The 13,005-nt window shown below is 55.9% G+C and overlaps 1 protein-coding gene across 5 annotated transcripts in view; it reads right to left on the reverse strand.

Moving 5' to 3' along the window:
* PTPRU (protein tyrosine phosphatase receptor type U) overlaps positions 1-13,005 on the reverse strand; it is a 61,521-nt gene that overhangs the window by 27,682 nt on the left and 20,834 nt on the right. For all 5 annotated transcript variants that reach the window (XM_030504616.1, XM_030504615.1, XM_030504614.1 and 2 more), the window contains exons 3-12: positions 10,953-11,224; positions 10,796-10,877; positions 10,057-10,172; positions 9,675-9,849; positions 8,805-9,098; positions 7,474-7,782; positions 3,421-3,530; positions 2,834-3,035; positions 1,956-2,058; positions 1,552-1,825 (exon numbers count right to left, since the gene is read on the reverse strand). In XM_030504616.1, coding sequence (XP_030360476.1) covers positions 1,552-1,825; positions 1,956-2,058; positions 2,834-3,035; positions 3,421-3,530; positions 7,474-7,782; positions 8,805-9,098; positions 9,675-9,849; positions 10,057-10,172; positions 10,796-10,877; positions 10,953-11,224 — 1,937 coding nt within the window. The remainder of the gene's footprint in view (positions 1-1,551; positions 1,826-1,955; positions 2,059-2,833; positions 3,036-3,420; positions 3,531-7,473; positions 7,783-8,804; positions 9,099-9,674; positions 9,850-10,056; positions 10,173-10,795; positions 10,878-10,952; positions 11,225-13,005) is intronic.

Below are 13,005 nucleotides of genomic sequence, written 5' to 3' on the forward strand. Positions count from 1 at the left end.
GCCAGGCTGGTCCATTGGTGCTTTGACCCCCACATCGATGGAGTTTGCAGGTGCTTTGTGCTGCAGCACCCACTGCTGAGCCAAAGGAGCTCCTGGGGACACGCACACCAAGAGGTGCTGATGAATGATCTGTCCCCAGTGTCCCCTGAATCAGTGTCCACAGATTTAGCCAAGGTCACTGCTCCAGGCATAGAGGGGACAGCAAAGCTCCAGATCATCAAAGGAGGGACCCAGCCAAGCCGCAGGTCACCAGCATGTCACCATCTCCAGCTGAAACACTCCCAGGTCATCATTCAGAGCATCATGGGGGTGGTTTTCATCAATCACAGTTTTCAAGCCCCAGCCCCGTGCTCTGCACGTGCTGCCAAGGTTCCCATGAGGGCTTCCAGCCCAGGTCTCCAACCGTTTGAGCATCTGCATTTTTAGGGATGGGTTCAGCTAAAATATTCCAATCTTTCCAAGCATCCAACTTCTGTTGCAAAATAAAAAGCACCATTTTGTCGGGATTGCCATCTTCCCAGAGCATCCTCCAGCCTCTCGGGACACCAGCGCTGGCAATGCTGCTCCATCCACCCTCGGATCAACACCTGCCTGCACAATGTGCCCAGGGCTCCGGCACTGCTCTCCTTGAGGTCACCAGCTCCCGCTTCTTGCTCCATCTGGCACAAAACCCACAAAAAACTCAAACTGGGATCCAGTTTTCCCATGACGTCTGATGGCAGCTGGGATAAATCCATTGCCTCCCAGCAGGAATGCTGTAAGACAGCGTCAGCTACCAGTTATTATCCAGCAATGCCCAAGTGAGCCAGAGCAGACGTACTCCCTGTCCATCTCAGCTCTGATTAGAACCCAGCAAGGTGCAAACGATCCCAGAGCAGAGGAAAGGATTCAAAAGCCAGCACCGTTCCAGCAAGTTGGAGCCATGCGGGATGAGGATGCTGCCATGGTCCTGCTGCTCTGCTTTCACAGCTCATCCTCCTCCTTGTGGGATGGGAGCTGCTGGAGCAGGTGAAGCTGAGAAGGGTCCCCGGGGGTCCCACCAGGAGACTAGGCAGCAACAGGCAGGGAAAGAGCATCTCGGGAATTGGGCAGCCTCCCAGGAGCTCCCTGCAGCAGCTGCTGTGTCAGCAGCGAGCCCCAGCATTGCGCACCCAGCTCTTGCTGCCTAAATGGTCCTTCTCCAAGCCGGGATTAGCTCCAGGAATGTGGTCTCTCCAGCACGGGTTGGGGTTCCAGTCCATATCACAGCGCATGGCAGAGGCTGGGCTCCTCCACCCCTGGCATCAGCACGAGGAAGGGGACATGCACAGCCCAGGGGTGCCCAGAGGAAGGAGGACATTCATCCATGATCCCAATGTGCTCTAAGGGTGGCCCAGAGCACCAACTCCCCCTTCCCAGGACACTGGGGGTGAGCCCAGAGCAGGGGCCCAAGGGAGGGGGATCATAACAAGTCCCATTTCTAATGACACCCTCCCCAGACCCCAGCTGAGCTCCTGCCTGGTCCAACCCCAGCCACCCCACTGGATGGAGCGGGGTCCCACGGCTACTCACCCCTTTGAGGTTGCTCATGGCTTGGAAGTAGATGAGATAAGCCTTCTTGGGCTCCAGCGGTGGGTTCCAGTAGCCACTGTAGGTTTGGTTGTCTCCCACAGTGAAGGGTTTGGCTTCAGTGAGGCTGCTGGCGGGCAGCTCAGCCCCAAAGTAGTGCACGGAGCCACGGGACATGGCATCATCGAAGGTGAGCGGCACTGGGAAGCATTCCTGCCCACCCAGCTCCCGCTTGAGCTTCTTGGGCCGCTCTTCTTCCACAATGACCTGGTAGGTGCTGGTGAGGGCCAAGCACAGGTTAGCTTTGTGAAAAAGAAGGTCCTGCCCTTCCCTTGGAGCTCGACCCCAATATCCACATCGTGCCATCCCGCTTGTGGGGGTCTCACCCTCGCACAACCCCAACCTACCTGATGGGAGCCCCCCTGCCCTGCGCCGGCCGCAGCAGCACCGTGATGGTGCTCTCCGACTCGCTCAGTGGTGATGGCATGTCCCCGTAGTCGAAGGTGGGAGCTGCAAAGGGAGCAGGAGAGAGCAGGAAGGGTGAGTCCTGGTCCCAGCAGATGCACTTGGGGCTGTCCCCCCGTCAGGGCAGAAACTGAGGCACGAGCAGCCTTACCCATGGCAAGATATCACTGAATGGTGCCATGTGAGTTACTCCAAATAAAGAAAACCCCTCAAGGTCTTGAACAAGGGAGAGAGAGGACGCATGGGTTATCAACACCAGTCTGGCAGAGGGGAGGAGATGGGAGCAGGATCCAAGCTCAGCGGAACCCCAATGCTCCTTGAGATGCACCCTGCGGCCAGCACCACTCCGAATCACCAGTACAGTGTGAGCATCCCACCACAGGGCAAAGCATACCCAAGCCAGCCCAGCAGCACCCCCAGAAATGGTGGGGGACCCCCTTGTGGCTGGCATAGCCCTGTGGTCCCCAAGCCATCAATCACTAGCAGCCGCCCTGCAGTTCAATGTCCCCATCAGGGCTCATCTCAGCCCATTTGCTGCTGACACCACGGGCATAAGCAAACAGCCCCAGGTACTGCAGGGCTTATTAACGAAGCCTAATTAATCTCTTGCTTGTACACTGATAGCTCAGGCAGCACCAGCACACTGGGCTGGCCAGACTGCCCGCAGCCAGAGACCAGCTGATGGGTTTGGGGGGCTGCTCACGGTGCTCACCGGCTGCCACCACCACGAGCATCCTTCAGTAGCAGCATCCAGCCACACTGGGTCCAACACTACAGAGGAGAAGCCCCAGCACCAGGCGTGGAGCTGGGGAGAACCTACCAGAGATGTTGGTGGTGATCTCGGTGAGCGCTGTCTGGCCAAAGCCCTTGCCGGTGCGGGCCCGCACTGAGAAGAGGTAGGTGGTGCCGGGGTGGAGGTTGGAGAAGACGTGGTAGGTCTCATTGCGGAGCTTGGAGACGGTGCGGCGCGGGCCGGGGACGTTCACCGCCGGGTCGGAGGACTCGATGCTCTGGTAGCTGATCTGCAGGGACAGGGCAGAGCATCACCAGCAGCCACAGGAGAGGGGAGAGACCCCAGCTCTGGGCAGAGAAGGGGTTAAAGGGATGAATTCAGAGAAGGGGATGGTCAAGGGGCAGCCTGGCAGATGCTTCTGGGGGTGAATCAAAAGCAGAGGTTCATCAGAAAAGCCATTGTGGGTTAATACCAGTGACCCCAAAAGGAGGACTCCCCAGCAGGGACAAACCCTGCTAGGAGGGGGATGAACACAGGCTGGATCCATGTTCCAAAAGACTTGAAGCAATGCTCCAGCCACCTTTAATCCCCACAGCCAAAAGCAGCAGTTGCCCCAGATCCCCTACAGGACCCTGCTGTGTCCCATGTGGGTGCCACATCCAGCCGGGATGTACCTCGTACTGTGTGATGAGGCCATTGGGCTCCACTGGTTCCTCCCACTTCAGAAAGATCATGTCCTCCAGCGGGGTGAAGGTGAGGGACTCCGAGGCGATGCCGCCGGGCACTGGGGAAGGAGAAGGGATGTGCTCGGATGCAGCAAGAAACCCGGCTGGAAGGAGAAATCCTCCAGGAAACCCCTCCAGGCGTCTGCAGTGGCTCCCCAGGGAGTTGCTCCCCATGGCAATGATGCTCCAGCCCGCTGGTGACACTTTGCCATGGCAGGGGCAGGTTTGGCACAAACCCTGCAGGTATCATTCCTGGTATCTCATAGCAGCAAGACCCCCGTGTGCTGTCACCAGCGCAAGGAAAGCAAAACCAACAGGTTTTCTTTTCCCAGACAGATGCTCCCAGAGCCACGAGCATCCTCAGGAGACTGCCAGCACTCCCCATGGTGAGCGATAACATCCTCAGCTGCAGACAGGCTTGACATGCCCCAGCCTTCCCCTCTAATTAACACCAACACCAATAATAACTGCAAACACTAACAGCAACCAGCAGCACTGGCATCAATTTTGGCTCCTTTACCATGGATTTCTCAACCCAAGGGGGTTGTTGAGGAGGCAACGGCTCAGCAAAGACCCCCATTCGCCAGCAGCATCCTCCACTGTGGGCTTGAGTACCTGAAACATGCACCCCCCCCGTTCAGTTCTGATTACAGAGCCGAGAGAGGGATCGCCTTCCATGCACTTCCCACCGTGCAAATACACAATTTCCACTTGATTTACAAGTTAATTTGATCAGAGGCACCATGTCCTACACGTGTACACAAGGCACTTATTAAATTCACAGAGAATTATGGAAACCTGTAGGGCAGGAATATGCGTCCCTATATATATAACCTATATATATACACAGGCACCATGCATTGAGACCAGCAGAGTCACACAAGGTGTGTGAATACCTTTCTGCCATCCATACACACATAGATTTATTTATGTCTGTATTTATATCTATTTATTCTGGCGTGCACTGCATGCACGCTGCCTGCAAGGGAGGGAACTGGCTCCCTGCACACACCTCCCTGCAGCACCAACATGCTGCAGTGGTATTTCCATAGGTACCCAGGATTGAGTCTCCTTGTTTCGTGCAGGCATAGACCAAAATCTTCAGCTGTGGGTCACCAGCCTTCACTGGATCTATATGGGGTGCTTAAACACCAGCTGGGCAACCTATGGATGCAGCATTCTCTTCTCTATGCCCTGCACAGGAGCCAGCAGGACTTTGCCCAGGGTCCAAGAGGGATGCTGTGAACAACACCCTTGGATTGGCCCTATTATTAACGCCCCAGAAACAGGATTTCCAGCCCAAAACTTTCAGTGCCTAAAGGGGTTGACTAGAAAGCTGGAGAGGGGCTTTGGACAAGGGCCTGTTGGGTCAGGCCAAGGGGAATGGCTTTAACCTGCCAGAGGGGAGATTGAGATGAGCTCTGAGGCAGAAGCTCTTCCCTGTGAGGGTGCTGAGGCGCTGGCACAGGGTGCCCAGAGAAGCTGTGGCTGCCCCATCCCTGGCAGTGTTCAAGGCCAGGTTGGACACAGGGGCTTGGAGCAACCTGCTCTAGTGGAAGGTGTCCCTGCCCGTGGCAGGGGGTTGGAGCTGGATGAGCTTTAAGCTCCCTTCAGCACAAACCAGGCTGGGATTTATGATTTACCCACTTGGGATGGGGGGTGCAGCCCACACCAGGGCTCCCCCCCCACTGAGACAAGCTCAGTGCTGCACTGGTGGATGCTGCAACCGAAGCTGAGCTCATGCCAATATAAACCACAATCAAAGATCCTATTATTAACAAGCCTTCACCACCTTGGCTTAATTTCACAGGCAGCTGCTTATCACCCAGTTCTACTAGCTCAAACCCTCTTCCCCCTCACAGGAAGGCACAGAGATGCTGGACCATACCCGTGTGTAATATCTGCAATATATCCACAGGTGGATATCCATCAATCCATCTCCCCCGAGACCAAACCTATGCACAGCCCCAAGTTCAATCCAAGGGGGAAGCTGCAAGCCCCCGTTAATCAAGGCACTGGGGAAAGCAGCTGGAGTGATTACAGTACAGCAAAAAGACATCTGGAGCTCCTGTATTAATATTCAATAAGAAAACAGCTGGAGCAGTCACAGCACACTGGGAACAGCTGAAGCAATTAGAGCTGGAAAAGAAAGCATCAGGAGCGTGAAGCTGGGTGCCCCCGGTCGAGCAGGCTCAGGATTGGGGATACACAAAGTGCTGATGCGCAGAAAAAGGTGCCAAATTCAGGCTTTAGAGATGAAAACGGGACCTGGAGACTGTCCCAGCTCCATTCCAGCTGCGCAGGCTTTGCTGTCCAGCCTGGGAGAACGGGAGCGATGAGCAACGCGCACACAAAGCCGCATGTTTCACTGGCTCCCGAATCAAGGCAAGTCCCACGCAGGGGGATTTCATGGCAAGCTTCTCCTTTGGAAGCATCCAGCGGGGCTGGAGCTGGCTGGATCCTCTGCAATTATCAATTCTTCCACCTTAATCACTGATTCTTGATGCTAAGAAGTGCTCTGGAGATTAATTACCTTCTTGCTTAACAGTTTGCGCTGGTGACACTGAGAGAGCCAGGGATGCTCCAACACTCAGCACCCACCACGGGGTGCAGTGGCTCCGTGCACCCCATGCAAGCTCCAAATGCTGCTTCCCTCCACAGAGCAGGATGAGACCCCTCACCCCACTGGCCACAGCACTTTTTGGGGCTGCCCAGCTGTCCTTGAAGGCCAAGTCATCACGGCATGGGGAGGAGATGCTGATGGATCAGCGAAGAGGATGTGATGAGCAGAAGGAGTCATTAGCAGGGAGATGCCAGCCCTGGATGTGGCCCGTCGCTGATGGGTGGCACCGGAGACATGGAGCCAGCTCTGCCCTGTAGCTCCTGCTGCATTCACTGCATCTCCAGAGCCCAAAACAACCCGAGCACTCTGCTGATGGGGAGCCGCAGCCAGGGACCATGGTGCAGGGTCAGGCCAGGCCTGGGGGATCACTCCAGTGGCCCCAGCTCCAGTACATCCTCAGGCAAGGGCTGGGCAAGAGATGGCAAACCCAGGAGTCCTGGAGCAACACTGGAACCTCCAGTGAGGACATGAGCCCCGCTCAGGTGCCAGCAGTGGGGACACAGCCCCAGGACACAGCCAGCAAAAGGAGAAGGGAAACAGCTCAGCTGCTCAGGAGCAATATTGCTGGTAAATAACGAGGGCCAGACACCCTGTATCAACACACACTCATCCACAGGGCTTGTTTCACAACCCAAACCCACCCAAGAGCAAGCTTCGTCAAGGAAGAGCGTGGGGGAAGCTGAGCAAAGCCGCACTGGGCTCTGGTTAAAAGCACTCCCAGAAATGTAGCGATGCTGAATTAATCACCGACCAAGCAGATAAAAGATGCTACCTCAGTGTAAAGCATTAATTGTTTTAATTGTTATTATTATCACTGCCAGGCTTTGGTTCCACACTAAGGAATGAGCAAGGATGACTCGTGCTGGGAGGAGCTGCCCATCACTCAGCTCTTGCAGCCTCCACCAGACAAGGCACGGTAAACCACTCTGCTCCAAGGACAAGGGCAGTGTTCCTGCAGTGACATCCCCATCCTGTCCCCTTGTCCCCCCGCACCGCTCCAAACATTCAGCATTTCCCTGTCACATCACTGCTCCTTTCTCTCACCTCCTCCTGCACAGCCCTGGGGCTGCAACAGCCTTTTCCCTTCCCTCTTAGTCCACTGGCCACAGGAGATATTCCAATCATGCCCCTAGACGAGAGCCACGGATGTGTATCATGCCATAGGAAACATCCCATCAGCCATGGAGCCCCATTTCTGGGCATGATCATAGAATCATGGAATGGTTTGGGTTAGAAAGGACCTTAAAGCTCATCCAGCTCCAATCCCCTGCCACGGGCAGGGACACCTTCCACTAGAGCAGGTCGCTCCAAGCCCCTGTGTCCAGCCTGGCCTTGAACACTGCCAGGGATGGAGATGCAACCTCCCTGAGCAGACTCACCATCCTCATCCGTCTGGAATATCACCTCCTTGCCCTCCTTGCGACCCTCGGGGTTGGAGAGGATGAGCTTGACGTGGATGTTCTTGTAGGGCAGCAGGTTTTTGATGGTGTAGCGGTTGGCGTTGCGCTCCATCTTCACGCACTCCTGGAAGGTTTGGTTGTGGCCGGTGCCCACGAAATAGCGGTAGCAGAGGGAGAGGGTGTAGGTGTGACAGCGGGTCAGGTTGTAGCCCAGCGGCTCCCACTGCAACGTCAGCTGCCGGGACTGGATCTCGGAGAAAGCCAGGCCTTTGGGGGCCCGCATGGGCTCTGTGGGGGGCAGAGATGGGGAGAGGTGAGTGACACAGCAACACATCTCATGGGTTTATGTGTATTATCAGGGAAAACCCTTTTACAGCATGGAAACAAGATCACAGAATCCCAGACTCATTTGGGTTGGAAGGGACCTTAAAGCTCATCCAGTTCCAAACCCCTGCCATGGTGGAGCATCCGCACCGCAAACAGCCCCTAATAACCAGATAAACGTGCCTGCATGACGGGAGCCCTCACATTTTCATCAAGCCCACATCAGGCTCTTGAAAGGACAGGGACCAAGTTCCATTGCTGGGAAGGAGTTTAATTAGCTCTAACTGGCGTGAACAGGAGAACTCAGCTTTAATGAGCAGCCAACAGCACATATACACACACGGGTGGTTTGGGTTAACAACAGGAAACTCCTCTCCGCAGCCAAGGCTGGGGGGAAGGACACTGAGAGGGATGGAGAGTCTTTGTCCACCCAGCCCCAGAGCTGATCCCACACGTGATTCCCCTGGGATTTGCACAGTGGAGGATTTGGGGCAGCTCAGGGCTACAAGAGACTTCTGCAACCTCAGCAGATGCTCCTGCAGGTCCCGATGCCCTCAGGGACTGTGTAAAACCCCAGTTGCTTTTGGAGGGACAAGCACAGCAAGAGCCACACAGCCCCACACTGCAGGAACCCAGCCTTAAACCACATCTGAGTCTACCAAAAACCACAAACCCTCAGCCCTGATGCCTCTGTACAGGTTGATCATGTTGGTTCAGGATCCAGCCTCATCCATGCCCCCTGCCATGACCCTGCAGCCATGACCACAGCATGGGTTTAATTAGTGGTCCCTCCTGAGATGCTGTGTACAGCCACTAAAAAGTCAATTGGATCCATCGGAGCAAGGATGCTTCAAGCTCCCCAACTGCACCAGAAAACACCCTCAGCATCCATCCGGCCCCAACCAGGCTCTCTGTCTGGTGCCTGGGGTGGCAGAGGACCTTGCCCAAGGCCACTCAGGGTGACCAGGATGAGTTATGGGACTCACCTGCACACTTGGTGCGGCTGATGAGGGGTGGCCCCGGTTTGCCAGTGCCCCCCTCGCCAGGCCGGGTGAGCAGGACGCTGATCTCATACTCCGTGTCGGGATCCAAGTGCCAGAGCTTGTAGGTCTGCATGTTGACAGCGTGGACCTCCGACCAGGGCCCCGAGGTCATGCGGTACTCGATCTCCTTGCGCACGATGGGGCCGTCGCCGATGATGGAGTTGGTGTTGAGTTGGATGATGAGGTAGGTGGAGCCAGCCCGGAGGAGCTGAGGGGGTGCAATGGGTGTTGGGGGCTCTGGAAGAGAGCAGAGAAGGGGTAAATGGAGCATCCCCCTCCAGAAGCAGCTTCACAGCATCCCCAGACATGGAATCATAGAATCCCAGACTGGTTTGGGTTGGAAGGGACCTTAAAGCTCAGCCAGCTCCAACCCCCTGCCACGGGCAGGGACACCTTCCACTAGACCAGGTTGCTCTAAGCCCCATCCAACCTGGCCAACAGCAAAGTATGGGAGGGCACCATCCAGTCTTTAGCTTCACATGCCCTCCATCACTTTCAGTAAGGCTTTAACAGCCGCATTAGGGTTTTATCTGATCGAACCTTAATTATCTAAGATACGCTGCCCAGTGTGGTGCTGCACAGTTTCACCATCATTAATTAATTCCCACCTTCTGCAATCAAAAATAAACGCTCTAAGGCCAACAGGAAAGGGAGTTTCCTTGTTTTATGCTGAACTGTCCACATGTAGCAACTCATCTGTAGCAAGAAACCTCAATCCCACCACCCAGAGCATCCCACCTTCCTCTTCCTCTACTGACAGCGGGGCGGACATAGCCCATCCATGGCAGCGGTGGGCAGCAGCAAGTCACCCACCTTTCACGATGAGCTCGGCGAAGTTGGAGACGCCGGCGCCGCGGCTGGACTGGGTGACGCAGCGGTAGAGGTCCTGCTCCTCCTTGGACACCTCGTCCAGCTGGAAGGTGGCCAGGAAGCGCCGGTGGCTGATGTGCTTCACCGAGGCGGCAGGGACCACGTCGCCGCTCTGCCTCTGCCCCACGGGGAGAGACAAGGTGTCACCAGGAGGCACAGCGTGACATCCAGAGCTACCAAACGCATCCCCAAAAGATGGCTGCTTATAAGGGAGGAGCGAAATGCCCTTCTCCCCCCTGCCCAGCAGGGTTTTCTCCCAAAGGGAAAGCACGGAAGGTGCTGCAGAAGCGATGGAGATGCTGGTTTCACCACCAGCGTTGCTCACCTGCATGAGGAACCGCTCGGCCTCGGCAGCTTTGCCAGCAGCCACGCACTGGAAGGTGGCATTCTGTCCAGCATTGACCTCCACGTCGCCCAGGCGAGAGAAATGAGGAGCTTTGGCTGCCAAGGGAGAGGTGACAAAGTGGCTGAGCTCTATGGGGATCCAGTAGCTACAAGAGTCCTGCCACAGCCCAAAAACCTTCCCAAGATGCCAGGCCTGGAGCTGAGCTCCAGACAGGCTTGATCCCCATCCTCACAGCCCAGCTCAAAGGCAGGAATTTGTTCCTGGCCCCACACAACAGCCAGTGTCCCAGGAAGGGATGCAGCCTTCCTCTCCCGTATCCCACCATGATCCAGGCTATGGAGTTGATAGAGGGGGCAGGTCTCCTATGCCAGCCTGGAAGAAACAAGGGGTGAACCCCAACAGCCAATGTGTTGGGACAGCCTGGCATTCCAGGTCCTCACCAGCCCGGGTGGCCCCTCTCAATGGGGACATTCAGGCCACATGTTCAGCCTGTGCTTCTCCAGGGTTTCATAAAAACAGAAGCACTCTTGGAGCTGGTGGGGATGGAGAGGAAGAAGGAGCCCCAGAGGTACCCCAGGAGATGATGCTCCATCAGCCCAGGTGACACGAAGACACCCGAGTGCCACCAGGCTGCACCATGGCATTAACCCCGCTGCCCAGCCCAGCAGCACCCACCCCACCACAACCCACCCTTAGATCCCATTCCCCCGACACTCACAGCACGGATAATTCAGGAGCAAAATATCATCCAAGCCAAGATAACCCCTGCGCTCGCTGGAGACCACCGCTTCAAAGAGGACCTGCAGCACCAAACAGAGGGATCACCCACTGCCGGGGGGTCTGGATCATGCAAGGGGGGGTCTGTTGAGGCTCACCTGGTACTCATTGGGCCAGAACAAGCTGACGGCCAACTCTGCCTGGTGCCACTGTCGCCCATGGGAGCCGGAGGCATTCCAGACAGCACTGCCCACCGGGCCCCCCGTCACCCGCACATAGGCACTGAGGGTGCCGGGGCTGTGGCCGTCCCGGCTGTACATGAAGTAGCTGAACTGGAGGCAATGGGTGTCATTCTCACTCAGCGCCTGGAAAAGCAGGTGAGCTTTCTGGCCCGGGGCGTGCTGCGAGGAGTTCACCATCAGGTAGGAGCCTGTGGTGGGAGGGAGAAGAGGGGAAAGCATGGAGTATTCCCCATTCTGCATCTCCTGAGCTTTGCCAGCAGGGATGGAGAAAGCAGAGGATGCAGGACTGCAAAGATATGTATGACCCAGCAACAATGCTCAGGTCCCACTGGGTACCGGTCCATGCCAACCCATGGGAACATGCAGAACAGGAGCAAGGGACCAGGATGGACTCAGTGTCGGATGCCTATTTGGGCAGCAGCAGAACACCAAAACAGGACCTGACCAACTGGATGAGGAGGGAAGAATCAGACCCACTGCCTCCAGGATAAGATGCCAGGGTCAGTAACAGCTTCGATGCCACCGGAGCCCCTCCGCCTGCTTTCCTTTAATGCTCACAGCTTCGGCTGCATCAACACTCCGGTCCCCAGCCGGGCCTCAGCTGTTTCATTTCCATTCCCATTGCCTCGTATCATTTACCACGCAGTTGTCGCCGAGTTTAAACTGTGCTCAGCAGGCGCTCGCAGGGAGGGGAACACGCTCATCAGCTTGACAAGCAGCAGCACCACGGCTCTCTGGGATACCAGCTCCAGACCCGGCTCCCCACCACCAGCATCCCCTGGAACCCCACCTCCCATCACCCAAAATCGCCAGCAACAAAACCAGGAGTCATGGTGCTACCTCAAAGCTGTGCTTACGGGGCAGGCAGGATGGAAATCCCAAAGGCAGCATCCTTCCTGCCCTGCGTGCTCCATCCCAAGCAGTTCAGAGGCACGATAGGGATGCAGGAATCCCAGTTCATTGTGGCAGCTCCCAGAGCCGTCCAACATGGCAATGGGGCTGGGATGCAGGGCAGATGGGAAGCTGCTCTGCCAAACCCTTCCCATCACCAAAGGCGAGGGGATTATTAATATCTCTTCCATTTTAATAACGGCAGAAACTGTAACTAAAAAAGCTGGGGCATTTATTCAAGTCTACCATTGTTTTCCTGACAGTAGAAGCTTCATTATTAATAGCTTTCACCACCAGTTAATTCAAACTAATCCGTGCGCCTTCCTCCCGTTGGCTCCCAGCGAGCAGCACCAAGCAGCAGCACTAATAAAGATGGTGGGGAGTCATAGGGAGCATCCCTCCATCCCTCGAGTATTTGAGAGCTACATCTGGGGTGACCCTAAAATGCCTGTGGGGACCCTGAAACACCAAGGGGGTCACAGCATCAGCTGGCGAGACACAGTGCCCAGGACCGCACCACAGTGCATCTTCGAGTGCATCCTTCAGGGATGGGAGCTGGGGCAGGGGAAAGAATTCCCCAAAAAGGAACATTTTCACCATATTGTTGATCCATGCAGCTCCCGGCCCCTCCAGCCTCACAGAGAGGAGATTGAGATGAGCTCTGAGGCAGAAGCTCTTCCCTGTGAGGGTGCTGAGGCGCTGGCACAGGGTGCCCAGAGAAGCTGTGGCTGCCCCATCCCTGGCAGTGTTCAAGGCCAGGTTGGACACAGGGGCTTGGAGCAACCTGCTCTAGTGGAAGATGTCCCTGCCCATGGTAGGGGGTTGGAACTGGATGGGCTTTAAGGTCCCTTCCAATACAAATCTAACACACACAGACCCTTCCTCCTGCCCTTCCTTCACAACCAACAAGCCAGAGAACCAAAATAAAGAGACCAAGACTAAAATTAAACCACTGACAAGTTATTTTAGAAGACTGAGAATGTTCTTTAAGGTCATCACGGACACACACGGCTGGCAATCCATCCAGACATCACACAGCTGGCAGGGCTTCCCCACAGTTTTCCCCGCTTATTTTTCT

The sequence above is a fragment of the Strigops habroptila genome, chromosome 12 (genome assembly GCF_004027225.2).
Source record: "Strigops habroptila isolate Jane chromosome 12, bStrHab1.2.pri, whole genome shotgun sequence".
NCBI classification, from domain to species: Eukaryota; Metazoa; Chordata; class Aves; order Psittaciformes; family Psittacidae; genus Strigops; species Strigops habroptila.